At 36.5% G+C, this 27,516-nt stretch overlaps 4 protein-coding genes and 1 pseudogene across 10 annotated transcripts; 2 read left to right on the top strand and 3 right to left on the bottom strand.

Annotated features, from left to right (window-relative positions):
* Positions 1-7,983, bottom strand: LOC103432007 (O-fucosyltransferase 9-like). Of its 5 annotated transcripts, none has more exons than XR_011575889.1 (10): positions 7,345-7,983; positions 6,858-6,930; positions 6,202-6,269; positions 5,548-5,636; positions 4,043-4,240; positions 3,656-3,860; positions 3,381-3,548; positions 1,395-1,562; positions 1,008-1,184; positions 1-466 (listed from the first exon to the last, which is right to left on the bottom strand). XR_011575889.1 is itself a non-coding variant. In XM_029094171.2 (10 exons), the coding sequence occupies exons 1-10, from the start codon at positions 7,714-7,716 to the stop codon at positions 313-315; spliced, it is 1,686 nt and encodes a 561-aa protein (XP_028950004.1). In that variant the 5' UTR covers positions 7,717-7,983; the 3' UTR covers positions 1-312. The 5 variants fall into 5 exon arrangements, 4 of the variants coding, with proteins under 4 accessions (XP_028950004.1, XP_028950006.1, XP_070669448.1 ...); XM_029094171.2 differs by having other exon boundaries at positions 1,008-1,198; XM_029094173.2 differs by having other exon boundaries at positions 1,008-1,198; positions 6,858-6,971; positions 7,345-7,867.
* Positions 7,984-10,008: 2,025 nt separating this feature from the next.
* LOC103402266 (transcription factor IIIA-like) lies at positions 10,009-12,759 on the top strand. Of its 3 annotated transcripts, none has more exons than XM_070813346.1 (7): positions 10,020-10,235; positions 10,419-10,553; positions 10,829-10,991; positions 11,078-11,366; positions 11,533-11,768; positions 11,976-12,119; positions 12,250-12,759. In XM_070813346.1, the coding sequence occupies exons 3-7, from the start codon at positions 10,863-10,865 to the stop codon at positions 12,424-12,426; spliced, it is 975 nt and encodes a 324-aa protein (XP_070669447.1). In that variant the 5' UTR covers positions 10,020-10,235; positions 10,419-10,553; positions 10,829-10,862; the 3' UTR covers positions 12,427-12,759. The 3 variants fall into 3 exon arrangements, with proteins under 3 accessions (XP_028949414.1, XP_070669447.1, XP_028949415.1); XM_029093582.2 differs by having other exon boundaries at positions 10,043-10,235; positions 10,837-10,991; XM_029093581.2 differs by lacking the exon at positions 10,829-10,991 and having other exon boundaries at positions 10,009-10,235.
* Positions 12,760-13,261: 502 nt separating this feature from the next.
* LOC103402265 (uncharacterized) lies at positions 13,262-15,005 on the top strand. Its single transcript, XM_008341004.4, has 2 exons — positions 13,262-13,584; positions 14,501-15,005. Exons 1-2 carry the CDS (start codon positions 13,414-13,416, stop codon positions 14,894-14,896), a joined length of 567 nt encoding a protein of 188 aa, XP_008339226.2. The 5' UTR covers positions 13,262-13,413; the 3' UTR covers positions 14,897-15,005.
* Positions 15,006-15,935: 930 nt separating this feature from the next.
* LOC103402263 (NAD(P)H-quinone oxidoreductase subunit T, chloroplastic) lies at positions 15,936-17,958 on the bottom strand. Its single transcript, XM_008341001.4, has 2 exons — positions 17,108-17,958; positions 15,936-16,421 (listed from the first exon to the last, which is right to left on the bottom strand). Exons 1-2 carry the CDS (start codon positions 17,464-17,466, stop codon positions 15,998-16,000), a joined length of 783 nt encoding a protein of 260 aa, XP_008339223.2. The 5' UTR covers positions 17,467-17,958; the 3' UTR covers positions 15,936-15,997.
* Positions 17,959-18,367: 409 nt separating this feature from the next.
* On the bottom strand, positions 18,368-26,769 carry LOC103402264 (uncharacterized; annotated as a pseudogene).
* Positions 26,770-27,516: the final 747 nt, after the last annotated feature.

Genomic DNA, 27,516 nt, shown 5'->3' with positions numbered 1-27,516 from the left:
TGACAGTGAACCTGTTTTATGTAAGTTGCTCTGAAAAATTACATCAATTCAATTATCTTTCCAATACAAAATCTAAGTTCTAAACCTAACATCCCAAATAAGAAATGCTTAACTAGGACCATCTAAAGTAATCTCATTGATACAAAAGAATTTTCACTTGATCTTTTATTGTACATATACAACGAATTGAGTAACAAACTACATGATACACTATTTTTCTAATCAAACAATTTTAATGATACAATAAATTACAGGTGAACAAAGGATCGGAACTAGTGAACAATTTTATGTATTCAAATCAGTCTTTTTTGTTTAGTTACCCCTTTCATTTCTGGCGTCTGCTTCTTTACACATACAATCTGGCATGGGAAATGTATACAGCGACGCACTGGGTTTTTTCAATTCAACACCCTTTTGGTCACTGTGGCGAAGCATGTCTTGCATCTGCCGTTTGAAATCTTCCCATCTGCAGTATACGAATTAGGGATGAATATAAATGTTAAAGTTGTTTGTCTATGATGCGTTCTAGTGCAAACAAACAACCACTCAGCGGAAGTAATCAATCCATGTCGTTTTGTGTATATATATATCATTGTTGCCCCATTTTTATTAGCTAGTTTAATCTGGATGTACTAAGGAAGCGACAACCATACCGAAACCATTACAGAGAACACTGAGGTGCTTGGAGTTAACAAAGGTCAAAAAGATAAGCAATGCATGGTAACAATACACATTCCTAGCCCAACACAAAGAGAAACAAAATGTTAGAATTGTACAACTATTCAGATTGTTTTTGCATTTTCAATCGAGTTTTAACATCTGCAACATGCACAAGTCAAAATGTAGAAAGACAAAGAAAGCAAAGACGTGCCTTAGAAAACTATTCAACAGAGTTTAAAATAATGTGGCCTTTTTGTTTTTTAAGTTACCGCTACATGTTTTAGGTTGCATGGATGAAACTGAACAGATGAAGTCAAATTTAACTTGACACTTTGACCACACGTTACCTGATATTGGGATTATCAAACAAAAGTGCTAATTTTCTTTTATCAGGCTTGATTGTCTTTGAATGTCCTCCATAGAGATACCGCCTGTGACCCATCAAGAAGTGGGGGAAATTTCCTCCCTGAGTGGTGACAAATACTTCACTATGGAGGCAAACCGTGTAATCAAGAGCCGCCAACCTAGATAAGTGACCCTACATCAGAAAATTTAGCAATGAAAAAATTAACTTGAGCTAAGCTATCATTATATGAAAAGGAGTAAAATTAGATGAATGGACCTCCTGCAGAAATGGTATAATAAATATTTCACTAGTTTGAAGCTAATGTTTGCTTTTGTTCTATGTGACTGATGCGTACTTTGTTGGAGATGTAATTGCATTCAAACAATACCTTAAAAGGAGCAAGTTCTTCTGCAGTTGCCAGTGTATCTTTCATTTCCAAGAGTGGAAACATCTGTTTAAGAGGAGCCATGTACTTCTCTGCTTTATAAATTTTTCCAGCTGCAACGTAAACTGAGGTGGTATTATCAAATCCCATACCCCTGAGCATCATTCCTACCTACAGCACCAGATACTTCATTAGTCACTAAGGTTGAGAAAGAATTCAATACTAATCCCTATTATGATGAACTTTAGCTTTATGTTCTGTACTTGGTCCAGCCACGACCAGACCAGCTGTCGGACAAAATTTGACCATGTTCATCCAAAATAAAAATTAACAAAAAATGTATTAGTCAAAACAATAATGATGATGTGACATTAACATTTTGTTCATTTAAACAGAAATACAAAACCTTCAGAGGGGAAAAAAAGTCCCCATGCCCCTCCCGCCAAAACCCTCTCTTTCCCACCACCTCCACCAAAAGCAAAACCACTGTCCAGCAAAAGAGAAGCAATCTATCTAAACTGCACAACCTTTTTTTTTCTCAAGAACTTGCAAAATATGGGGCCATGACCCTCAACCTCAAACCTACCCACCCACACCCCATGCCCCTCCCGCCAAAACCCTCTCTTTCCCACCACCTCCACCAAAAGCAAAACCACTGTCCAGCAAAAGAGAAGCAATCTATCTAAACTGCACAACCTTTTTTTTTCTCAAGAACTTGCAAAATATGGGGCCATGACCCTCAACCTCAAACCTACCCACCCACACCATCTTGCTGCTCCCAAGTCCCACCACTCCATGGTTTCTCTCATCCTACCCAACCCAGACCATACAAAGATGGTGATTCCGCCAAACACTCATCTTCCAGAGAGCAAAACTTTCCAGGAACCTAAGATTCTAGACCAACGCCAAGCTGTCAAGCATGCTGTTTCGCAAGTCAGCTACGCTAACTGCGAAATTCATGGGATTTTGAAAACCCAAAAAAGCAGAAAAAGACTACCAAGATTTGGAAGTACAGAGTCGGTGAAGTGCAAAATGACGATAAACGACCCTTTTTGAAGGGAAGAGATTTGACTAGTAAACCCTATTTACAGCTACAACCACAGTTCTCATATTTTAAGTTAAACACCACAAATTGTTAAATAGACTCCAATCTATTTTGTGGCAACCCCAATTGCTTTCAAGCTCATATCCTACTACACCACCAAAAGAAAGATAAACAGCATCAAAATGGTCAATCATATCCAGCATTGCAATCACAACTTAATAATTAACATCAAACCTACAATTCATGAAGATGCTTTGATCAGCAACATTCGTAATTATATTCACAGGGAAGTCATAGAAAAAGGAAAGGCACTAAAGCTGAGGACTAAGTCATAAAAAAAGGTAAGCCACTAGAGCTGAAGACTGAAGTCCTGGTCCTAATCATGCACGACCACAACAAAAGTTGGCAACTAGGGGTACAAATAAGCCAAGCCTTGCAAGCAACTTGAAAACCACTCACCAAGAGCTATAATTACCTCTAGACAATTTGAAGACTAGATAAGCTAAAAAAATCTAGCTTAAGCTAAGGTCCTGAGCATGTTCTTTGGAGTATTTTGACTATGACAGATATATGCATAAGAGGCCAATACATTCAAGTGTTTGTGCTTTCCTAAAATATAATATTTACACGTATTTGCGCTTTGGAGGATATTGACTATGACGGATATATGCATGAGAGCCCAACACAAATTTGTTTACATTTTCCTTAAATAAAATATTTACAAGTGGTTCACAAGCCTCTTAAGATTTTGCCAAGCCAGACCGACCCCTATAAATATTAAATTAGCAAACGTAGAAATTATCAGCAAAAGATATCTGAACACTGAACAAGAGTTTTCTTTTAAAGAAACTTAGTTATCCACGTTTTAAAATATTTTTCAAAAACCCAAGTAGCAGAAGGATTCACAGCTTAAACTGGAAGAGAAATAAAGAATAGCATTATACCTCTAATGGAGTTAAAGGGCACTTCCCATCCACACGATTTGCACCTGGCCTTATTACTCTACCCCTTTTCCTGAATTTTCCTCTCCAACTTCTTTCTCGAGCAATATCCATTTCGTGTTTCTCTTCCTCCCCACCATCATATTCACAGCACGAAAATGCTACCATGTCCTTTGACAAAGAGATATAAAAAGTTAGAAATTGTTCATTTAAAAGATATTATAGTCACAGAAGAAATCAGAAACGATTCATTTATAAGAATAGCAAAAATTACACACCTCTTCAAATCGAAGATGCACTGAAACATATTTTCCCCCTCTGTGGGAGCTACTTTTAACCATTCTTTCAACCATTTTATCGGCAAGCGTTCTTATAGAATTTGAAAACCTCAGTGTTTCAAAATTTGCTAAGCATCTAAGCCTTTGGACCTTTGAAGGAACTGCATAAGCCAATCTGTTGGAAAAAGGTGCAATTCGCACGGCCCTGCAAAACGGATTGAGAGAAACTATATATAGCTGTCACATACAATGTAATGCAAGCACATTTCTCAAAATTAAAAAATTAAAAGGTAAAACACATTATAATATAGATATAGAAAGATAGAAAGAAAGAAAGAAAATGGGAGAAAAACTAACTACAAACAACAATACAGGCAAGACACATACCCCATTTGTTCCAACTTTGGGAGGACCTTTTGAAGATAGTAAGCTGGACTTGACCAACCTTTCACTCTCAGATTCACAATGTTGCTTATATTATTGTCAAATCGCTCAAGTATATCCCCTGGGAGCTCCCTAACCACATTCACGTGATTTCTGAGAGCATGAATGAAGAAATCTTCATCAAATATGTTCCCAAAGTGGCTGCAACGAGTATAAAATAAAATGGTCAATACCTTAAACATCAAAACATGACAAGTTTTTAATATTTTAGATTTTTACTGCCATGCTTTACATATACTCTCAGCGGTCAAATTTCAAAGCTTAGGATCTCCTAGACAACCATGCACCAATGAAGAGGCTGCCAGGTCAAATTGTATGCTGCATCCAATACACATGCAAGCACTTTTTCATCAACTACCTCCATTATAAGCCACTATATGGTGTTATTCTTTTTGGCTGAAAGAAGACCAAGGTCTAAGTGGGAGGGGGATCACAGTTGAGCTCTCCCTCTATATGAGGTTTGCTAGAACTCAAGCCATAAGTAACTAATAATTTTTTACATGAATCAAGGAGGGCCAAAAGACCTACACAGAATCACAAGGATCCAATTATTAAACTTAAATCAAATTCATTTTAAAAAAAAAATTGGAGAAGGAAAAACACTGAATTGCAGTGTGTTAGGTTTTTGGTTCGTCAAGTATGTACTAACTGGTTTAGGATTGTTTAGGAAAATTAGAGGTATACCGATTCTTGTCCTGGAGGGATTAGGAAAGAATTTCAGTTTTCCTTATTCAATTTAGGTTTGGATTTCTAGAAGTCTATTTGGATTTGGATAAGTGTAATTTCCTAGTCCACTTAGAAATAGGAATTCAATCAGCCTTGGGACATGTAAGCCTACCCTATGCCTATAAATAGGGTGCGGCAAGGCTTAATTTTCTGAGAAAAAAAGAAAACAGCCAGACAGCAGAGAGTTTTGAGATTAGTTCTAGGGTTTGCAAAAGTTCTGTAATCTCTATTATTAATCAAAGGAGCGGTGATTTCTCTACCTAGAGAAATCACAACTGGACGTAGGCAAAAGTTCTGCCGAACTAGTATAATTCTTGTGTGTTTCTAAGTTTTCTAATATTTAATAGTTTAGTCTATTGCCATTGGTTACATTGAAGAACAAGTGGGCCTTTTTCATCACAGTGAGAATAACTCCCTCACTTGCAGCCTACACAGACTTCAAACGAAGAATTCCCACTTGCTAAGTTTTATTTTTATTCAAAAATGTGCATCAGCCAAAATTTGGCAATTCATGTCTAACCAAATAGTTTGGATAAGGCTTTTTTGCAGTTGTCAACTTGTCGTGGCTGATGTAGAAATTAAGTTAACCTAGTTATACCTTTCTGAACTAATCAAGCTAAACTATTTAGAACGATGAATAAAATAAAAATCTACACGTATGTGGTAATGCAGCTGATGATGATTAGATCAGAATCTTAATGGTACAAAAATCTAGTAATCACCTCGAGTCTTTCCAGACACTATTTAGATGGAAAATTGGAATCAGAAGCGTTGCATTCAATAGTCCAGCCACGGCAACTGCATCACAAATCTATTGAGGCCATGAAGAAAACTGTCAGAGAAAAAGAAAGGAAAAATCGGATCCACAAGACATGTTTTTTGACACAAGTTTCTATTGTCAGCTATTCATGAATTTCATGCAGAATCCTTTTGTCCAAGTCCAAATGTAATTTGATGGAACAAATAACAATTGAACACTGAAAATTACAATAACAGGGATGGCTTTGGTCTCGCATGAATATCATATAAACAAATGAGTTGAAATACACATGTATATAAAGGAAAATGTAAGTTTGGTGGACAGTCCAGAATGTTATGTTGGCAGACTGATATTTAGGGAATTGATCATGTAGATTCTTGTTCGAATGCCTGGTTCAAATTCAAAGCAACTCGGTGACTGATATCTTTATGCAAAAATCAAAATCACAAAAACAATGACAAAATGCATTCAAAGCCACCCAACCAATTAAAAAAAGAATCCAACTGCAACACACAGATACCATGGCAGCCACCCAAGTCCAAGAAAAATTGATAATAAATCAACAAAGCCATACCAATCAAGAAAATGAATTCCAGTTACATGTAATCACACCTACCGACAAACGTTGCTGGTTCAATCCACCATTTGCTTCAATTATAAAGAAACCATTTGACTTTGGTAGTCCTGTAATCCGTCCAAATATTTAAAACACAGCACTTAGTTATTCATTTAGTTTTTAACAACCACATAATTATTCATTCTATTTTCCAATAATCAGAATAAAAGAAATTTAGATTTAAAATTCCTCCCAAGTTAACTTACTGAAACCATACCATATTTTGTTTCAAACACTTTTTATTAAGTACTTTGCCACACGGCATAAACATGGTGTTAAAATGGTGTGTAGCTGAAGTATAATGTCTTGGGAAACATGTGTGTGTAGTTGTGTGCTCACAACAGCAGGTGGCAGGGTGTTTTCATTTTCGAACAAATCCTGTTTAGTACTTTTATGCACCCACTCCACCATTTATCAAGTATGTGTGGTGATAGACTCTTTACGGGCATTTGCAATCCATATTAATTCTGAGGCATCATCTCTAAACAATTCGAAAGTGCAGTTTAGTGTGTATTGGTAACAGAGTCTGCAAAACCCACCACATGCTGAGTTTGAAAAAGAAAATTCTGGGTAGCAAGTATGATAAATGTATCCATTCGATATTTTAAATACATAATTCTCAGTTTAATTGTGATTTTCAAATGAAAATTCCAAACCTTCATTTGAAATATCGTTGCTAATACAAGGCTTCCAAACTTGCCGCACTTTTGAATTCCACACCGACATCAACTGCATCGTTTTCATATCAGCATACAGTCAATTCACATTGTCTGTAACCAACAAATTTGCAGAAGTGCATAAGTAACTACCTAAGTGAGCCCCCATAAGAAGTTACTCTAGAGAGCAACCTATCACAGCGATTTCATATAAAGACATTACATTTATATACCAAGAGTGATTCGATTGATGAGCACACCGTCCTTTTCCGTGTTCCGATTAAACTATGTGTTCCTTTTCAATACTAGTACAGTCCGATCAAATTTACCCAAATCAGTAGTAAACCCCAAACTTAACACAAGCATGCACATAGATTGGTATACTGCTCTAAATTTGCCATGAATTTACCAGATAGAGAACAAAATGGTGCACTTAGAATCCCCCACCCAATGGAATCGAATCGAAAGTTTGCAAGAATTCACTCACCAAATTGTGAGTGTGATTGCTCTCAGCCTGCATATGAGGCCAAAGCTTGTGAAAAACCTGAGGGCTCCTATACACTGAGCCCGGAGGCGACCGCTTACTAACCACAACAACCGCATTTTTCAAGCTAACTACATCAAAGTTCACGGTGCCCATATACAGCAACATCCCCGAAAGGTACAACAATGGCGCGAACAAAAGCACGGCGCGGCGCTTAAAAACGACCGAGATGAGCAAGACCACAACCTTCTCCAGAATGCTCTGCTTGGGCCCTCGGCGGCCGGCGGCGTTCTTGTTGCGGCCGTGGCGGCAGCGGGGGGAGGACGGCGGGGACCCCGCGGCTCGGGGATTGCCGAGCCGGCTGTAGCCGTGCATTGAGGAGCAGAGAACTCGGGTTCTAGAGATTGGGGGAGAGAGGGGAGTCGAGATCTGATCGCGGGAGCTGAGGAGGCGGCGACATTACTGATTACGTACCATGAGAGAGAGAGAGAGAGAGTGTCAGTGGGAGATGAGGTTTTGGGTGGGTGGGGGAATGAGAGCGAGGGGATAATAAAGAAGAGCGCGTGGGAGGGGCGGGCGGCTGGCTGCAATCACGGGAACGGAGATGCCAAACCTGATTTGATTTGATGACAGTGTCAGTGTGCGGCTGTGGTTTTAGGTGAAAGAAATATAATACACTTTCTTTTTATTTTTTAATTTTTTTTAATTTTTTGTTTTCCAAATATTAAGCATTTTTCTTGTCTTGAGAATACTGTATGATTTCCAAGTGAGGCCAAAGCTTCACATTTAGAGTATCTCAAATTTTGGATGCTCTAATTCATGGATGTAAATAAGAAAGTTGTAAATAAATATGTGGGTTTCATGTTGATTTTAATATAGCCAATGTCCGTCAAATTTACATTTGAGCCTCCTTAGCTTTAGTCTTTTTCATAATCGTATTTCCCTTAATTTTTTTCTCTCTGTACAACCATTCATTCACCACCATCTCTACTGTCTCACCACCACTGTCGCCACCGCTGCTACTGCCACCACATTTTCCACGATCCTTAACACCATGATCCTCACCACCTCTCAAACCAACGTTACCACAATCATGCCTCACAACTTTCGTTAACACAACCACCATGTACCACAATTGCTATTGCCACCACCACCATCGGTCCCACCAACATTGCCTCTTACCTCGTTGTTGCCACCAGCACTTTACCGCGTCATCTTAAAATTTATTTTACAAAAGTATTTACTAACTGTTTGGACCCATTTTTACAATATCGGCTCGAGCAATCAAGGCCGTCGGATGAGCAGGGTTTTAGGCCGTTGAACGACAAAGTGGTTGAAATAAATTATGATTGAGATAATGTTGGGATTTTAATCATAATTTATTAAACATAGTTTTTATCTAAAACCCCAATTTATTCGTAGGATGGTGGGGCATTAGAATCCTAATGCATTACTGATTATTGGCGAATGGTTATGGATTGGTATGGATTTTTGCGCATGCATAAAGATAAGGATGCCAATTTGGATTTAATCAGCCGCATGATTGGCGTTGGTCAGCCATACATGCATATTATTGGCATATTTCAAGGCGGGAAGCTTATTGGCATAAAGGGATATGATCCTTGGCTAAAGGATATAAGAAAAATGTACAACCAGATGCAACTCCACAAGACAGAGTCCAATTAGGACTCTCCAAGAGTATCAAGCGGACGGGTGTAACTTTCACTATAAGTAGGGAGGGTTGCACACCATTCAGAGGCCTGCAAATCAATACAAAATTGCCCTGCGCAAATTCTCACAACTTGTGATTTTTCTTTTTCCTTTTTTCACTGACACATCTTCCGTTGGCATCAACAGCACTGTGGAAGCAACCGGTGATATCTTAAGTCGGCATAGATAGCTCTGTCACCGTAGAATCAGTCGGTCTCGCAGTATCTTCCGTTGGCATCAACAGCACTGCGGCGAGAACGATTGATTATCTATCCAAGTCTCGGTCGAGAAGGATTTCTAAATCCTTATTGGTCGAGGTCATCTCATCAGCCTTCTCGGCAAAGTGAGGTGTTACAGTTATTACATTCGGCACATTGAAAGCCGAATTTAATATTGAACTTCGTAAGAATAGTAACCTTGTCTTCAGGTTTGAGAGCCCAAGAGGTCGAGACGTGTTCCTTTCTCGGCCGCAATCGCAAGACGCAGAAGTCAGTAGCGCGACCCAACGCAACATCAACAAATTTACTCCTCGGCCGAGCTCGGCCGACGAGTTGGCACGCCCCGCATTCACCGAAGGACGTAGTTAGCTCATTAATTACTCGGCCTGCGCGCCACGTAGGCTTTGTAGTTTCTAGGGTCAACACTAACAAACACTAATTTATTATTTTTCTGATATTTTTGATGTTAAAACCAGATATTTTCAATATAATTTTTTCTCAAGTATCATTATCGGAATAAACTATCAAATGCATTCTCAAATCATAAAACTGCAAAATCCTAAATGTAGAACAAAACAGATTAAAAAATCGTTTTTCAAAACGCAACCGTACGGGGTCTTAACAGCGGCCCCAATATAATCGGCCGTTTTCACATACTGGACTGGTCCAGCAAGGAAAGCCCATTAAGGAAAGTAAAGAATTGTCAAATCCAAGTTCAACTGAAAAGGGTAGAATCGACAATATGAAGGTACGAAAACCCTAATGTAAAGACTGCGCTCATTGCCTTTTAGAAACCAGTCAGTCCCCAAACTCCAAACCCCGAACGCCGTGGTGAAGATGGATAAAGGGGCAGGAGAGAAGGAGGGGCCTATTGTCAGAGACATAAGGCGGCATTACTGCGACTACTGTGGCATCTGCAGGTCCAAGAAGTCTCTCATCGCTTCTCACATTCTCTCACACCACAAGGTTTTTACTCCTTCTTCGTCTTCTCCTTAATCTTGATTCTTTTCGGTCGAATTATGAATTTTGATGAATTGGGTCTTTATTTTTGACAGCTTTTCTGTTGTGGGTTCACTTTGTTTTGCCTCTAAAACCAAAATTACAAGTTGGGTCTGTTAAAGTTTTTAATTTTTTGAATTTTTGATGCAGGAGGAGATGGAAATGGCTGACGGTGATGGAGGTGGGGAGGTTGGGGAAGAAAATTCCAATACTTGTGAAGAATGTGGTACCACTTTCAAGAAACCTGCACATCTCAAGCAGCACCTGCAAAGTCATTCCCTTGAGGTATTGTTTGCTTTTATCTATAGGTCTCGCCTGATTAAAACAAGCTGACTATAAATCTTCCATGTACTACTTGCGATGAAATCGTTCGAGAGATTGTGTTATTCTCTCACGAGTTGTCAGTAAACCGGCAGCAGGTTTTAATGTATATTTGTATCAGCATGATATGATATGAGTCTGATGACGCATTTAACAGCTAATTATGCGTATAGCTGTCTGCAATTTCTGGATGAAGTTTGTGTAATCTTTGCATCAATTGAATTGTTTAAAGATATAAGTTTTGCAGGAATCAACATTTATTAAAAAAATACAATGGATAGCGTGAAGCATTGGATCCCACACAAAGAACTCCAAAATGCGATAAGGTTCAGACTTGATGGACTAGTACCAGGTGGGAGACCTCCTGTGAAGCTCCATCAAGCAAACCTGAGTCACGCACTGGTTGGTTTGAGGTTTGATGACTGTTCGAGTGTATTCTGAAATTATTTTTATGAGTTCATCAATTTATTTTAGCTTATTGATTTCAGAGGCCATACATTTGTTCAGTGGATGACTGCCATTCCAGCTACAGACGAAAGGACCACTTGACCCGCCATCTCCTTCAGCACCAAGGGAAACTTTTTAAGTGTCCAGTTGAGAACTGCAATCGTGAATTTGTCTTCCAAGGTAACATTAAGAGGCATGTCAATGAACTTCACATTGAGGATTGCCCTTCAGCTGATGGTGGAGTGCAGAAGCAGCATGTATGCCAGGAAATTGGTTGTGGAAAGGAGTTTAGATATGCTTCAAGGCTGCGGAAGCATGAGGAATCCCATGGTAGCTTTTGTTTCCAAATTCTATTTTTCTTTTTAAGTTTTGTAGTGGGTTGTTTGTGAATGCAATGAAATAATGCAGATACATATAGATACACTTTTTTTTGCTTCAAAATGAGAAAATGTGTTGGTGTTATCCTAACCGCTGATGATATCCTTCCGTAATGCAGTTAAGCTAGACACAGTGGAGGCATTCTGCTTTGAACCAGGCTGTATGAAACACTTTACCAATGATCAATGCCTTAAGGTCCATATCCAGTCCTGCCACCAACATACTACCTGCGAGATATGTGGGGCCAAGCAGCTGAGACAAAATATGAAAAGGCATCTTCTCACACATGAAGAGAGAAGTTCAATAGAAAGAATTAAATGTGATTATAAGGGTTGTCTTCGCACATTTACAACTGTAAGTCGTTGACTAACTTTGAAAAGAGAGAGATCTTTTATAACATGATTTCTTTTAGTCAAGTGATCGGTGAACAAGGAAAAATATTATTTATACCGGTGAATAGATTGATCATAAAATGATTGTTGACCAATAAATTTTGTTATTTTCATATGCAAAATATTGTGTAGAATTCTGTGTTGACATTTGGTTTTATCATGTATGCAGAAATCGAATCTCTATAAACATGTGAAAGCGGTACACCTTGAGCATAAACCTTTTGTCTGTAGCTTCTCGGGTTGTGGCATGAGATTTGCATACAAGCATGTGAGAGATAACCATGAGAAGACTGGATGTCATGTCTATACCCATGTAAGATTTGCTCTTGAATCTTCAATTCCCTCATGTGTTGCATTTTTGCATTTTCTTTTGAGCAAGTATATGTTAAGGCAGTGTTACAATATCTATTCACATGGATGACATCAATTGCTTTGAGTTTCAGGGGGATTTTGAAGAGGCTGATGAGCAATTCCGGTCAAGGCCAAGGGGTGGGCGTAAGAGACAGTGCCCCGACATACCAATGTTGGTTCGGAAAAGGGTAACTCCACCAAATCGGTCAGCCCAGGAGTCTGAGTACCTCTCCTGGTTGCGATCACAAGAGGACGGTGACGAGCATTGAGTCATCCCTATGTATTGGATGTGGTTTAAACATTATTCCACTACGAAAATGGAAGTTCATTGTGGATACGAATCTGAATACTCTGATGTATAGTAGGAAATTTTGATGGTCTCTGGATCCGTTCATCGTCAAAGAGCTCGAGTGTTTAGGTTCTGTTGTTTTGGAAAGGTAGTCCGGATTACACTGTTTGAGTTGGCATGTCGTACGACCTCTGAATACTATTTAGGAGAAAGAAGAACAAATTTGTGATACTATATCAGCATTATTCTATACAATCTTGTACGAACATTAATTAATTATTAAATTTATACGGTGAAGATACATTACGCTCAAGGGGAACAATTTATCAATGGAAATGTAAGTATCTTAGTAATAAGGTATTGAAATCGTCATTTGTAGAGGGTCGAATCAAAATTTGCGAGTTTTTTTTTTTTTTTTTTTTTTTTGGAGTACATTGATATTTTTACATTAAGGGGAGATGGAGAGTTTTTCTAAGTCACACAATTGGCAGTCTAATTTAGTATTAAATTCGTTATCTACAAGATTTGAAAGAATGTTTCAACTATCTGTTCCACTTGCATGCTAGAGAAAATGGGGTTCGAACCCCTTCCCAATTATGAATAAGATTAGGAGGAGCCCAAAAGCCCCCCAATCAAGTACGGAAACAGAAGCCTTTCGACTCACTTTGCATCTTGCCATTTCCGTTTTCGACTCTGTGATGCGGAAGTCCACATCACATTTCCACTAGATTACTCCGTGATACGGACTTCCGCATCACATTTCCATTATTTCCATTAGGCTATAATACTAGCAAGTGGCAACAACTGCTCAAATTGGTTTAGTTTGGTCGATGTGACCGGGTTGAACCCGGTTTTTTCAGTTTTTGTTTTTTTAATAAAGACGGCTCCTTCTCCCCAGTATGTTTCTGAACAAGTAGAGAAACATTAGCCATTAGGCTGCTGCGTTGCAGTGCGAGAGTGCCGAGAGATGGTGACAATAATATCTTGTTCAGCGGCTCCTCCATCAAGCGTGTGTGGGTCGCTCAGCCTCTCCTCCTCCGGGTTGCTTCCAACTCGGTCGACTCAGCTTTCATGGGTTTCTTCCTTTCCTCTGATTAACATCTCCATAGCAGACCCTCCCGCTCCCGCACTGAGCAGGGTAAGCAACACACTCACTCACTTATTCTCCCAATTTTCAATACCAAATACAGTAACTCACTTTCTTCTTCAAATTCCTCCTTATCTCTTTAGAGTTTAGATAAAGGAAGGAAGATATCAATTTCAATTTTGATTTCTGGATAAGAGTAGATTTTGCAAGTGAGGAAGGAATCACCCCCAATAATGGTGGAACTTCAAATTTTTTTTCAGTCAAAATGGTCCCTGAGATTGGCTAACTCCTAACTTTGGTCCATGACATTGAAAATTGATAGAAGTAGTCCTTGAGGTTCTCCACCTTAAATCATTATGGTCGTTTCATGAAAAATCTGTCAATATCCTCGTTAAGTGGAGAGGCTGGTTTGACAAATATCGATTTTCAATGGCATGGACCAAAGTGAGGAGTTATGCCAATTCCAGGGACCATTTTGGCTGAAAAGCCAACTTAAAATTGTGGTTGTATGAGTAGTGACATCTAACTGAGGAGAAAACGATTAGTCGGATACTTGGTATCAAAACTATCGTCTATGATGCATCCAATTTTCTTTTCTTGTAAACAAGGAAGGATTGTCTTGGTTTATATGTCACTAGAATCTTGTGTCTAAACTTGGTAAACTCAATTAACTCCGTACTACCAAAAATCCTCTATCCAGCAAAACCTTTGTGTGGAAGGGTCTACCAGCAGCATATATATACTGCTGATTATCCCTTTCCTGACTCGGCGAAAGAAAATTTTGAAGGTTCTTCAATGTAATTCAAAGCCGAGGAAAAAATCTTTGGAAGTCGGGCAGTTGTGGTATATATTTGTCATGTGCCAAGTCCTTTCTTACTAATCCTTGCACTTCTGTTTGGACAATCTCTTCCTGTTGTTTTTGGGCATCTTTCTCTCACACTCACTTTCTGTTTACCTGTGATTTTAGAATTCTGTTGTTCGAGCTGCATGGACCCGGAGATCTCGAGGTGAAGCTGCAAAGAAGCCTAACAGGAAATCCTGGAAACAGAAGACTGATATGTATATGAGGCCATTCTTACTAAATGTTTTCTTTTCGAAAAAATTTATCCACGCAAAAGTAATGCATCGGGGAACCAGCAAAGTGATATCAGTTGCTACCACCAATGCCAAGGATCTTCGGAGCAACTTACCTTCACTCACAGATCACAACGCGTGCAGAGTTATAGGGCGGCTTATTGCTGAGCGGTCCAAGGAAGCTGATGTATATGCATTGTCTTATGAGGCCCGAAAAGGTGAACGGATTGAAGGTAAGCTTGGGATTGTTCTTGATACCATTAAAGAGAACGGGATCATGTTTGTTTAGAGATATAAGTTTATATTCTTTCAGCCATGTTAACTGCAGAAGAAACTAAGATGTAGAATGTTTATCGTTTGACCAACAAATGGATATCTCACAAATTTGTTTGTGTCAAGGCTTTCTCTTGTTAGTTTTGTGCACTCTTGATCCACCACCACGTCTTAGTGTATATATATCTTTTGGCTAGTGCTATCAACACACACATTTTTACAACTCACATACCATCTAAATTTCGGCTTTCAGATCAAATGAATTGAAGAAGGTCAATGAACACAAATTAAAAAGGGTGTGTGGGAGGTAAATAGGTGTGTGTAAATAGCATTACCCTGTCTTTTATGCCCGATCTAATTGACTATTCTTCATTAAATTGATGATTGGTGGACGCGTGACCCCTTAGACGTTCAAATATAAGGATGGTATAGACAAATATAATTTCAAAACCTCATGGTCCAATGTTAAGAAAAATAGAACCCATGTTCCATTTTGAAAACCACCTCAAACCTGAGGGTGTAAAATATAATTTCCACAAATTTCTTTTTTTTGGTCAATCCTTCCTAGCATCCATGTTTCATAACCAACTACAAATAAACCTACTAGCCTTTAGGTGTTTTTCTCTCTTTGTTGATTTTTTTTTTTTTTTTTTTTTTTTTTTTTTTGCAATTTATGTAAGAAATTTTTATTGGCACTCAAAAATTCTTATTTTGCAGTCCAAATATTTATATTTAGAAAGAAAAATACTACTACTCTAAACTCCAAATGAGGAGTGCATAATTAAATTTTTAGAGTGTCAATAACAGTTTCCTTAAGTCTTTATTAAGTTTTTGTTGTATGATACTACTACTCTAATTACATTAAGGAAAGGAAGAGAATTTGAACTCGAAACGCAATTGAAGATGAAGACCCTAACATTAAGGCAATTTTCCACTTGCGTGCTATGTTGAGTTAGGAAAACCGAGATGATCTCTGCTGCAACTATTATCTTCCAGCAAAGGTAGAGCATGTAAGGAAGAAAAGAAAACGAGGTGGGGAGCGAAGAAAGAAGCAGTTTAAATGTACATTGTAGTATATTTTTTCTGTGTTACTTGATTGTCAAGCTAGCTTGTAGTACTAGTAGTATGGCTCTTTGAAGAAGATGACATATGTGATACAACAAATAGCAAAAACGATGATCAAAACATCGATGGTGAGGGCCGTCATCGCTTGATCGCCCAGCGCCATGTTCTTTCCACCAAGACGATCAACCATGTCCGGGACAGGTTTATACGTCTCTACTGCTTTCACGTAAGGATCCTCCAACTTCATTCGCATTATTTCCGCTTGGCGGCTTGCAGCCTCTTGAGCGAGGGTCCAGTTGTAAAACTTACGGCTCTCTTCGTTGCTCAACACATCATAAATTTCTCGTAGCCTCACAAACTTGTCGGACGCAGTCTTGAGGGGAAGAGAAGTGGTGTCCGGATGGTACTCTTTGGATAGTCTTCGATATGCGGCTTTGATTTCTTCTAAATCAGCTTCTGCAGATACCCCTAAGAACCTGAAAATATTTTTGGTGTCAATTGACAATGAATCAGAAGAGTATTAAGTAGTAAGAAACTCAAAAATTTACATTTGTTTGATATCCCACTATACTGCATTGCTATAGAGAGAAAGGGTAATATATCATTCATCGGCTTGTTCGGAATTGCTTTTAAAATGATTGAACCCGCTTGAAAAAAAAATCTTTTTGGGTTTCAAAAGCACTTAAAGCGCTTTTTGCCAAAAACATCAGTTATGTGCTTCTTGCAAGAAGCAATAAAGTGTTTTTCCAAAATTGACATGCATTTTTACTAAGAATAGATTCCAAAAGCATTTTCACCAAAAATGGTTTCTATCGTTTTAAAAACATTGTCAAACGAGCTCATATGAACTGAATAGTAGGAAATACTTTTCTAACACAACAAAGCCTTGAAAAAAATTTCCATGTAGTAACTTTGAGAATTTTTATATACATGCGATATTTTACACTAATCTATATTAAACGGATAGACAAAGATTGCATCCGGAATGCGGAATAACCTAACCGTCATGACAATCCACCATAATGTAGCGGAAGCGGTAAAAGATAATCTATTTTACGTGTAAATTCCACGTCAATTAATAATTTACAATTATAGCACTAAAACATAGAGAAATTGAATTTAAAAATGAGTGGAAGGGAGAAAAGAAGAAAGAGAGACTGACTGGTAATGGGAATCAGAAATGGAGTCATTGAGCAAGTCAGCAAACTTGTCTCCCAAGAGATTGCTCTGCCTCTGACTCTTCTGCTGCTCCGACTCCGGCTCTTGCTCCGCCTGCTCTTTCCTGCTGCTGCTTCCTCCAATCCAACCTTCATCGTCATTTTCCCAATGGATTCTTGTATCAACTCCTGGCGGGGCCCTCTCGCGGTTGCTCGGCCCCTGAGATGCGTGCACGTGTACACTCACATGGCTTCTTGTTCTTCTTGTTGTGGTTGATGTTCTTGCTCTTGTAGTTGTTGTTGCTGGTGGGCTTCTGAGGAACATAGTGTGTGAAGCCTGAGGAGGAGCAGCTGTGAAAGCCATGGAAGACACACAGGAACAGTCGTGTGGTTTTGATTATTTTGTATTTGCCTGCGACTTTTATGTATTTTGTTGATGATTTTTTTATGTGGTCCAGTTTAAAAGCCAAGCCATTAACCAGGTTGATAATTTTCTTTCTTTTTTTGACAAATAACCAAGTTCTCATGATTTTTTATTTTATTTTAAACCACTTAATATGGTCTAATTTTATTTATTTTTATTTAAAAGTGAGAAATTTTATGTTTGACTTTATTATAACGAATTCATAACCAAATTATTATGGATAACTTATTATGTGATGTAGCCTGAATCCTCCAATCTTTAGTTTAAATGCTCAAACTCTATCCATTGGGGTATGCAACTCCACATTGTAATTATATGATCTAAATCATTCAATTTTTTAAGGAAATTCATTTCCAAGATAGATTAGTTTTTGGGATAAGTTACAATTTGTTCTTTTAAGTTTGTGTTCAATTGCAATCTCATACATCATCTTTTAAACATTACAATAAAATTGTAAGTTTGTATATGAGATTGTAATGTTTTGAAAATAATGATGCGATTGCAATTAAACACAAACTTGATGGGCAAGCAGTCATTTACCCCAGTTTTTTTTTTTCAATAAAGAAGGAAAATAGTCTCATACATAATTAACCTGATTCAATTGATTTTTTGCAATGGTGATCCGTAAATGAGAACTCATGGAGATAATAAGCAAGATACATATGCTTTGGTATTTGGTAATGAACATCCTTTCCCTACCCATCACCCAATTCTTTAATGGAGTAGTTCTCTGTCCTCCAAATTTCCCTTCCCTCTGGCCCCGTCTTATTTGAACGGCCACAATTAAGCCGCATCATCTTATGTTGACTTCACTGCAGAAAAAAATATAGGGAGGTGAGAGTAGATGGAAGGAGAGAGAATATTACTCCTTTAACTAATCAAACTATGACTACATTTCAATTCAAATCTGAGTTAAGATTGACAACATGCTTTGTTATGAAATGTATAAACATTCTGAACATTCCGAAACACTATTCATCAAAAATTCCGAACAACATTGAGATCGGGAGCTGAACATTTCCACATGAAACATTTCACAAGGCCACCAACCAAGCGAAACACAATATTCCTCTATGAAATTGAATTTAACTAAACTTTGACATAGCGTTGTTACTCGAACCAACCTCTATAAACTATCGTTCGTTAAAGCCACTATAGACACCGCACCAAGGTCCATGGTGAGGAATGCTTCAACTGTGAAGGCACTGGTAGTATAGAGCTCACAAATATGCCAACATTAACCCACACTCTTCACTCGACTTTGATGATTTTTCTTCTACGTAATGGCTCTTGAACGATGCTTCCTGGGGCACTGCGGGCCTTCCTCTTCTCGTGCTTCTTTCTCTGAGATTCATTTTGTTCACGAATTTGCTTACCTGCCTTGTATATTGGTTTTGGTAGGTGCCTGTGCCTACACAATCACCATTCAGAACAACAGATAGATGAGAAACAGAGGCTAAAAATGATTAAACCATTTTACATTTCAAATACAATTCATTATTTTAATAAGAAATAACGAATAACAGCAGGCATCATCCTTTTATACCTCACAATACGCTTGACTTCGGGAAGGTGCTTGTAGCGGTTTTTGACAGCCTCATGATACTCATGCTTTTTCTGTTCCCTTGGAAGAAGCTGGATGACGATAATTAAAAGTTTATATCTGTGAGTTTCATGCCTGTTTGGTGATGGTGATAGCGTGCATGGTAAGAACAAAATTCTGTGGTCAAACCAATTTATGCATTCTTTCTTTTCTAAGAGAAAAAAGGTTACCCAACAAAATAAAAAAAATGCTCAAAAAAGCTCTGTCAGGTGTAATGTAATATACAAGGATATAATGAGTGCATATCAGATACAGGTAATGGAAGAATAACTCCCGAGTACCAAGGTAAAAACCGTGCTGTAATCCTAAGGCAACAAAAACATGAGGTAAAGAAGAGATTTCTTACAACTCCCAATTGTTCCGATGCTTTAGACTTCCAAAGCCTAAGATTAGTGTCATCACTCCCGGAAATAACATAACTACCATCGCAGCTGTACTTGACACAAAACACCCTACATAAAAAGCAGGACGAGGGAAACAAAAGAGTCAGAATATCTAAGTTGATCAACATAAAGTTATAGTGCTGTGATTGGCATATGAAAGCTAATAACATATGTTCAACAAATATGAGCAACCAAATAAGGGAAGGAATGCATGAAAGCCAAACCTTTGCATTCTCTTCGTATGATATATCTCCCGTTTGTGACCAGCATTATACGGGAAAATCATCGCCTGCAAAGGAATTTTTTTAAGAGGACTAAGGCTATATTTACACAAACAAAGATGAAATGGAGTTTAATCATATGCAAAAGGGAACTCACAGTTCTATCATAAGACCCAGTGACAAATTCTCGACCAGTTGGAGAATAATCAATATCCTCCTGAGAAACAAAAGAATGGAACTTTGGTACACAATACTAAACTTTACACACTGAATATTCCAATTGCAAAATTATCAACTTACAGTGCAGAAACATGATCCATGTGAACACACGTAGCTTCACCAAACTTTCTACAATCAAAGCTATAACAGTTGGAATCCTCATTTGCCTATAATTGAGGAATTAGATTAGCACCTTCACAGAATAGAATAAGAAATGCTACACGAAGAAGAAGAAAGCCAACATATTTGAGCATTGGCGTCTCTAAAACCACTGGTAAGGGTAACAAACATAAGTAAAAAAAATTTACTTACATTGATTACAAGATTTTTTACAAAGAGGAATTTGCTCCAACGACCAAATCATTATTATCATATTACCAAGTTGCATTCGGTAGAGTTAAAGTTTTATTCCGGAACTCAACTCTCAGGCTTATATGTGATGGTTAAACATCCTAAAACAATGAAAAGGATGCACAGAGATAGCCCGGAGCAAATCCCTTATGTACTACAAAGATTACAAATAAAAAATTCTTAATTTACATCCTTACAGCAGTGAAGTTGATTGGCTCCATTGGGTTCCAACAAATGGAATTGGTTCTCGTCTGTCAAAATCAAATGCAAGTTAGAAATACCATTAAGAGACAGCAACAAATATTGCTATTTTCTAAGCTCTCATAAGTTTAAAATCAAAACTGTAAATAAATTAAAGGGATGAACTAGACAGAGATGATTTGGTATCAATACCCTCATTATAAACTTTGATGTTGGTTTTCCCATGCGCAGGTCATATAGTGCTATGCTACGATCGCTGCAACAGAAATCATATATTACTTTCTATCCTAAAATACGATACTATATAATTTGTTAGAAACGAAGCAAACAATATGGAAAGATGAATAAAATCATTGCAGTATGAACAAATAAAAAAACAAAAAAAATTATGCTGTTGTAACAGACAATAATTACAGAATTTCTTTGACACGAATGCATTTGTTTTCCCAAGATAGTTTTTATTAGTTCCATTCTTATTAAATAAAACAAATGTAACAGAATACTAAATTAGAAAACAAGGTATCCGGAACCAAAAACCAGAATGAGCAAGCACATTGTATCTAATCTGTTTACTGTACAAGTTTTTATTACTAGTATTGTTATACATATCTTATCTATGAGCATCAAAACATACCTTGCAGATGTTGCCAAGATATCTGGCTCTCCAGGATTAAATCGAACAGATACAACTGTGTCTGTGCCCCATTGGTAACTCTGCTCTGGTGCAGACCTATGCATCAAAATAAATAAACAATAAAAAATATTTATCCACTTATGAGGGATATAAATTATAGTTTTCTTTACTTGATAGAAGAATAACTAGGCCAGATCAAAACCTGTTGTGGTTCCATATATCTACTCCAGCTCCATCCGTAGCAAACCGATCAGAATTCCACTGGTGATCAACAGACCTTCAAATGAGAATGTAAACCTAAATATTAGGAACTTTGACAATCATAGGACATATCAATCAATTTGTAAGATCAACTAATAAGTGTCGTCTCTAAAAATTCAATTAGAAACTTACCGAAACACGTTCTTCCAAACATAAGTTTCCCGCGGTGTATAACTAGTTATGTAGGTATAATGTGGACAACTCATTTATTGGAAAGACACATGACAGTATTAGGAAGGCAATACCTCAGCAGATTTATCAGATGAGACATCTTCCTCCAGGAGATTAGAAACAGGTACACCCCAGAGCCTAACACTGAAAAGGGAAGATAGTGAGTCCATCATGGACAAATCTTCATTAATGGTACAAGAACTTAAGTTTGTAGAGGGGACAAGGGTATAAACCCAGGAGGTTATGACTTACGTGCTATCAGTTCCACAAGAAACAAGAACGCACCCATCTGTAGATACTGTTAAACCTTGGACACCTTTGTGACCAGGAAACCGACAAACTGTCCGCCTTTTTTTGGTTCAATAATTATAGCAAATATAATAATTTCAATTGTTTATGAAGTACGAAAATAACGAAAGGATCTAATTTATATATATATATATATATATACAATGATTCAAAACCAGGGACACCTGGTCCAAGTCTCAATCACTTCATATAATACTCGACATGAGAAAACCATAAAGACTGATTACCTGGAAGCTAAATTCCAGAGCCGAATTTCTGCCAAAAAAAAAAAATACACGTGAATACTAATATGAATCAAGAAACTAAAACATATTCAAACTCTGAAAGTTTAGTACCGTATTATATTTAGCAAATACCAAACTTAATATAAGGAATAAGGCAAGTAGATCCACAAATTTGAATATGGATAATAAAACACTCCTGATTGTGAATGATGCAACAAACATTGCAGTTAAATCAAGCCACAAGATTACAGTTTGGAGTAAATCAATTCAAGGTATACTTTAAAATACATTAACACCTAGAGAAGTCAACGGCCCATAGTTGCCGGATACAGAGTACGGTTCTAGTTCGCGGCTTGGGTACGGAATTCGCTAGTAACCCATAGTACCATTCGCCAGAGAGTAGACAAACACTACGAATTAAAAAATGTAAATTGTTTTAATTATAAAAATACTTATAATTATACATTCTTGTTGTAAGCTATTATTTGTGTGCATTCTAATAAGGTGTTTAATGATTTTAATATGATCCACATGCATCAAAATAAAAACAAAAATAACAGTTAGGGATAAGCCTTACAAAATACATGTAAGAAAACAAATGGTTTAATATAATTGGGTACACACATCGAAATAAAAACAAACAGATCATTAGGATCCTTACGGATATGCGTTACAAAATAAATGTAACGTAAAAAACAAATATAGGTATAAATTTGTGTTTGTGCACGGTTATTGTTCATAAATCATCCAATTGCAAAAAATCCATAGTTAAACCTCAAGAAAAAAAAATATTTTAAGATAGTTTTCGGCAAAAGGAGAGAATAACCACATTTCCCTAGGCATGATATCAATTCAATCTCATCCAATGAGAACAAAGAATATGATTGTATTGAAGTGCCACAATCAAATGAAATATATACGAGTCAACCTAATTATCCAAAAGGACTTTGTCACCTAATCATCCAAAAGGACTCTGTCGCAAGCTTCATGGCCCAAAAATTTCAAAACAGGGTGAAACCACTAATAGTAAGTGATGTTACTTTAGATAATTCGGGAGGGACAAAGTAGTGGAAGTGCAATCATTACAAGAAGCCATACAAATATTCTACTCCTCGCACTAGTTATCATCTAATAGGTATAGTATTATGTTATAAAAATTATTAGTAATTTTTTTATTAATTGTTTATAATATAATAATAATATACAAATTTAATAAAAAAACAAAATTAATAAAAAAATATGTCTTATAATATAATATTAGTACCTAGTAAATGATAACTGATACAAGTATTCGGATATTTGTATGACTTCTTGCAATGATTGCATCTTCACTGCTTTGTCACCCGACTTCTCTAAAATAACTTTACTTACCAGTAGCAATTTCACCCATGTTCTAACATTTTCAAGCAACAAAGCTTACGACAGAGTCCTTCTGAATGATTGAGGTTGACTCGTGAATATTTCATTTGATTATTGCACTTAAATACAATCATCTTCCTCATTCTCATTGGATGAAATGGAGTTGATATTATGTTGGGGTAGTTGTGATATTTCTTTTCTACTTTTGCTTAAACTATGTTAAAATAATTTTTTTTGTGAGGTTTTGCTATGGATTTTTTGTACTTTAATGATTTCTAAAAAACTGTGCACAAAATTATACTTATATTTGTTTCTTAGGTTATATGTATTTTGTAACGCATATCCCTAATGATCCTAGTTATCTGTTTGTTTTTATTTCGATGCATGTACTCAACCATATTAAACCATCTATTTTCTTACATATCCGGGGTAAAGTAGGAGTAGCCAAAATTGAAGGAAATATGAGAGAAAATCGGTTACAGTGGTTTGGACATGTGAAACGAAGGCCTAGTGACACTCTGGTTAGAAGATGAGATTACGGGATAGAGGTTCAGGGCCGAAAGGATAGAGGAAGACTTTGGAAGAGACTCTAAGAAAAGACTTAGAGTACTTGGATCTAACGGAAGATGTGACACAGAACCGAGCGCAATGGCGTTCTAGGATTCATATAGTTGACCCTACTTAGTGGGAAAATGCTTTGTTGTTGTTGTTTGCATGTCCCTAACCATTTTTTTTTTTTTGTTTTATTTAGATACATGTTAAACATATTAAAACCACCAAACACATTCTTAGAATGCACACAAATAAGCAACTGTATAAAACACAATAATTGCTTAAAATAAGTAATAACTACAAAATTTAATTGTAAAAGAAAAATAATCAAACCAATTACATTCTTTAATGAATTTAGAACGAATCAAACTGAATATTGTACTATCTATGTCTACTCTCTAGCAAACAGTACTATCAGCTACTAGTGAATTCCGTACCCAAACCGGGCCGCATACTCGAATAGTACTTCGTATCTGTCAACTGTGGGAGAGAGAGTTGCCCGCTAGCGGAGTGGCATATGGGGTTGGGCATGGGTGGCAAGGGAGAGAGAGATCGAAGAACATAATCTTGAAATGAAATCCTTGGGGTGAGATGGGATTCTTTTTGGTTTTTGTTATATGTACTTCATGCTCTCAAATCAACAAAATCCACATCTTAATTGTATACTACCAAATCTTTGAATTTTTTTTTATTACACCTAGATAACAAGCACTCTAAAAATGTCTATCCAAATCTCAATTTACTACACTAAGAATTACATGCATTCTAAAAAGGTCATTTAAAATCCTAGTTGATTACACCAATATTTTAAAGTCTTTTAAAATGCTAATTTGACTACACCTCCATTCTAAAAAGAGTCTTTTCAAATCCTAATTGACCGCACCAAGATTTTAAAGTCTTTCAAAATCTTGGTGTAGTCAATTAGGATTTTAAATGATTTTGTTAGAATGCATGTAAATCTTAGGGGTGTACTCAAATTAAGATTTGATAGGATTTTAAAAGATTTTAAACTCACAGAGTAGTCAACCAAGATTTTAAAATACTTTTAGGGGGTGTATTCAATTGGGATTTTAAGGGATTTTAATTCTTTTAATGAATCTAGGGGTATTCAATCAGGATTTTAAGGGATTCTCTGAAATTCTAGGTGTATTCAATTAGAATTTTAAAATAGTTTATTAAAATCCTTAGAAATCCAGGTGTATTCAATTAAGATTTTAAAGAAGTTTATAACATTCCAGGTGTATTCAATTAGAAATTGATTTTAAAGAATTTGAGAAAGTTGAGGAATTAGAGGGAATTGGAGAGATTTCATAAGTGTATTTTAAGTATCCACAAATCTCACCTCTTCCCATGAGATTTCAAGGGAATTGAATCAAAATTTTATATGGAATCTCTACAAATCAATTAAACTCCATAAAAATCCATGGATTTATAAATCCATTAAAATCTCTCACATTCTCAATTGAATACACCCCCCTTAAAGAGTTCATCCAAATGCAAAAGTAGTCAATTAAGATTTTAAACACTTCTAACAATTCATACAAATCTATAGGTGTTAAAAAAGTCACAGATTTTCAAGGATTTCATTGAATGAAATATTTTGTAGGATTTGAGAGCATAAGATAAGCATAAAAAAGGCTATAAGAATCCCAACTCCACTCATAGGATTTCATTTCAAGCTACTTTCTCTCTCCATGCCAACTTTACCCAACCCATTCCCTCTTATCTCTCTTATCCCTCTTCTTCTATTGTATCTTCAATCTTCACCAGCCCCACTTTTCGTACCCTAGACCTGGCCTTTTATTGCAATCACTTAACCACAATAGCCTTGGAAAGGTGATTAATTTTTCTTTATCAGCGAATGTTTTTCTTTTTTTGGTTAAAAGAAGATTGTTATTTCAATAAAAACTATAAAAGAAAGTGATTTGAAGGAAGTGGGGGTGGTATTGCGTTTATGTAAATAAAAAATTATCTGAATAAAAAGAAAATTGGTTTGAAGTCTTTCAGAATCTATCAAAATCTCTAAACAGATGTCCACATAAATAGCTAGGAATAAATACGAAAAGGAATTCCAAAATTTGAGAGGAACAAAGTACCTCCATCCATTGAACCAGAAAATATTCCTGTCAAGTGGTTTGGATTCTTTGCCATGCAGGAAATGGAATCGATATGTCCCTCCATTGCTCCAACAAACGGCCCCGCAAAAATCTAAATTACCCACAAAAAATAAAAACAAAATTCAAACAAACGTAAATGCACAATTATCCAATGCAGTCCGAAATCCAAAATTTCAAAACGCAATTGAAATCAATCCCAAATCATACCTTGTCTAATTTTGCGGCATTTTGTGCACGGACATACTCGACAGCTTTCTCTTGGGTTCGGATGCTGGGGTCAAAATTACGGAATACCCTCTGCGGAGATCGAACCAGAAACCCTAGCATCAGAATTTAGAGAAAGAAAGAGGAACGAAAAGCTCCGAGGAGAGAGGAGAAAAATTCACCTGGAGGTCTTGGCTTCGTTCTTTGGTGAATTCATCTGCTGATCGAGATATTACTTTCACCTTCATCGTAATACGGACCTGCTCTGAATTTTACAGAATCATAAACCCTAATTTTGTATAAATTGGGGAAGGAGAGAAACCAGAGTGAGAATTTGAAGCTAAGACCCTAGGCAAGACTGAAGATAGCCGCCAAATTGCCTAAACCCTGTTTATGCTCTTGCTGCTTTGATTTTGCAGTTTCCTACCCACGTCACAAGTTTACGCTTTAAAAACCTAAATATATTTTTTTCAAGTATAATAATTGTTTTTGTGAAAGAAAAATTATGATAATCTTCTGCCTCTAAATATAAAATCATCCAATGAAAGTAGCTTCGTGAGAGATGTAACTCAGTTAAAAATATTTAAAAAATTATAAAAATTTCTCGGAAAACTTTTTTTATCATAAATTTTTAAACAATTTTCTTTATCATTATTAAGGACATTTTTATTATTATTAAGGATAGTTTTTTTAATTCAAAACCTTCACAAAGTGTGATTTTTTTGTTTTGTTTTTTGTTCTTGTAATGCACACAAATGTCTTTAAAAAACAAAAAGTTGTCTAGGTGTTTTTCAAAACAAAAAAAAAAGTTATGTAAAATACTTTCATTAGTTCTCCCTAAAAGCATTCATCTCTTTATTAGAGGTTATGAATACAAATTACTGTATAAAAAATGAAGGAAGATGTTGAAAATATTGGTGATGTGGATGTTATTTCAACTATAAGAAATCACATAAAATTTATATTAGTACATGATAATTTGTATTGCCACAGTTTATTAAATAACATAAACAAAGTAAGATAAAATTCTTATATTTTGTAAGTAGAAAAGGCTCTTTGTCCACTTATTAGAATAAGATTTTAGGTTGATGCGTGTAAGTTCATTGTTCTATTTCTATAATTTGAATTTATTTCCACAAAATGTCAAAAATAAAGTGAGATATACACAAAGGAAAAGAGAT

Source organism: Malus domestica, chromosome 15 (genome assembly GCF_042453785.1).
Source record: "Malus domestica chromosome 15, GDT2T_hap1".
Classification (NCBI taxonomy): domain Eukaryota; kingdom Viridiplantae; phylum Streptophyta; class Magnoliopsida; order Rosales; family Rosaceae; genus Malus; species Malus domestica.
The sequence above is the reverse complement of the archived record's forward strand: the minus strand, read 5'-3'. Positions and strand labels throughout refer to the sequence as shown.

Excerpts from the sequence above, each read along its gene's own strand:
- LOC103402266 (XM_029093581.2), top strand. The coding sequence starts at position 10,107 with ATGGATAAAGGGGCAGGAGAGAAGGAGGGGCCTATTGTCAGAGACATA. Across the intron at positions 10,236-10,418 it reads ACATTCTCTCACACCACAAG|GAGGAGATGGAAATGGCTGA; the intron begins GTTTTTACTCCT and ends TTTTTGATGCAG. Across the intron at positions 12,120-12,249 it reads GATGTCATGTCTATACCCAT|GGGGATTTTGAAGAGGCTGA; the intron begins GTAAGATTTGCT and ends TTTGAGTTTCAG.
- LOC103432007 (XM_029094171.2), bottom strand. The coding sequence starts at position 7,716 with ATGCACGGCTACAGCCGGCTCGGCAATCCCCGAGCCGCGGGGTCCCCG. Across the intron at positions 6,931-7,344 it reads GCAATCACACTCACAATTTG|TTGATGTCGGTGTGGAATTC; the intron begins GTGAGTGAATTC and ends AAAACGATGCAG. Across the intron at positions 1,199-1,394 it reads AAGAACTTGCTCCTTTTAAG|GGTCACTTATCTAGGTTGGC; the intron begins GTATTGTTTGAA and ends TTTCTGATGTAG.
- LOC103402265 (XM_008341004.4), top strand. The coding sequence starts at position 13,414 with ATGGTGACAATAATATCTTGTTCAGCGGCTCCTCCATCAAGCGTGTGT. Across the intron at positions 13,585-14,500 it reads CCGCTCCCGCACTGAGCAGG|AATTCTGTTGTTCGAGCTGC; the intron begins GTAAGCAACACA and ends CTGTGATTTTAG.
- LOC103402263 (XM_008341001.4), bottom strand. The coding sequence starts at position 17,466 with ATGGCTTTCACAGCTGCTCCTCCTCAGGCTTCACACACTATGTTCCTC. Across the intron at positions 16,422-17,107 it reads ATTTCTGATTCCCATTACCA|GTTCTTAGGGGTATCTGCAG; the intron begins GTCAGTCTCTCT and ends AAATATTTTCAG.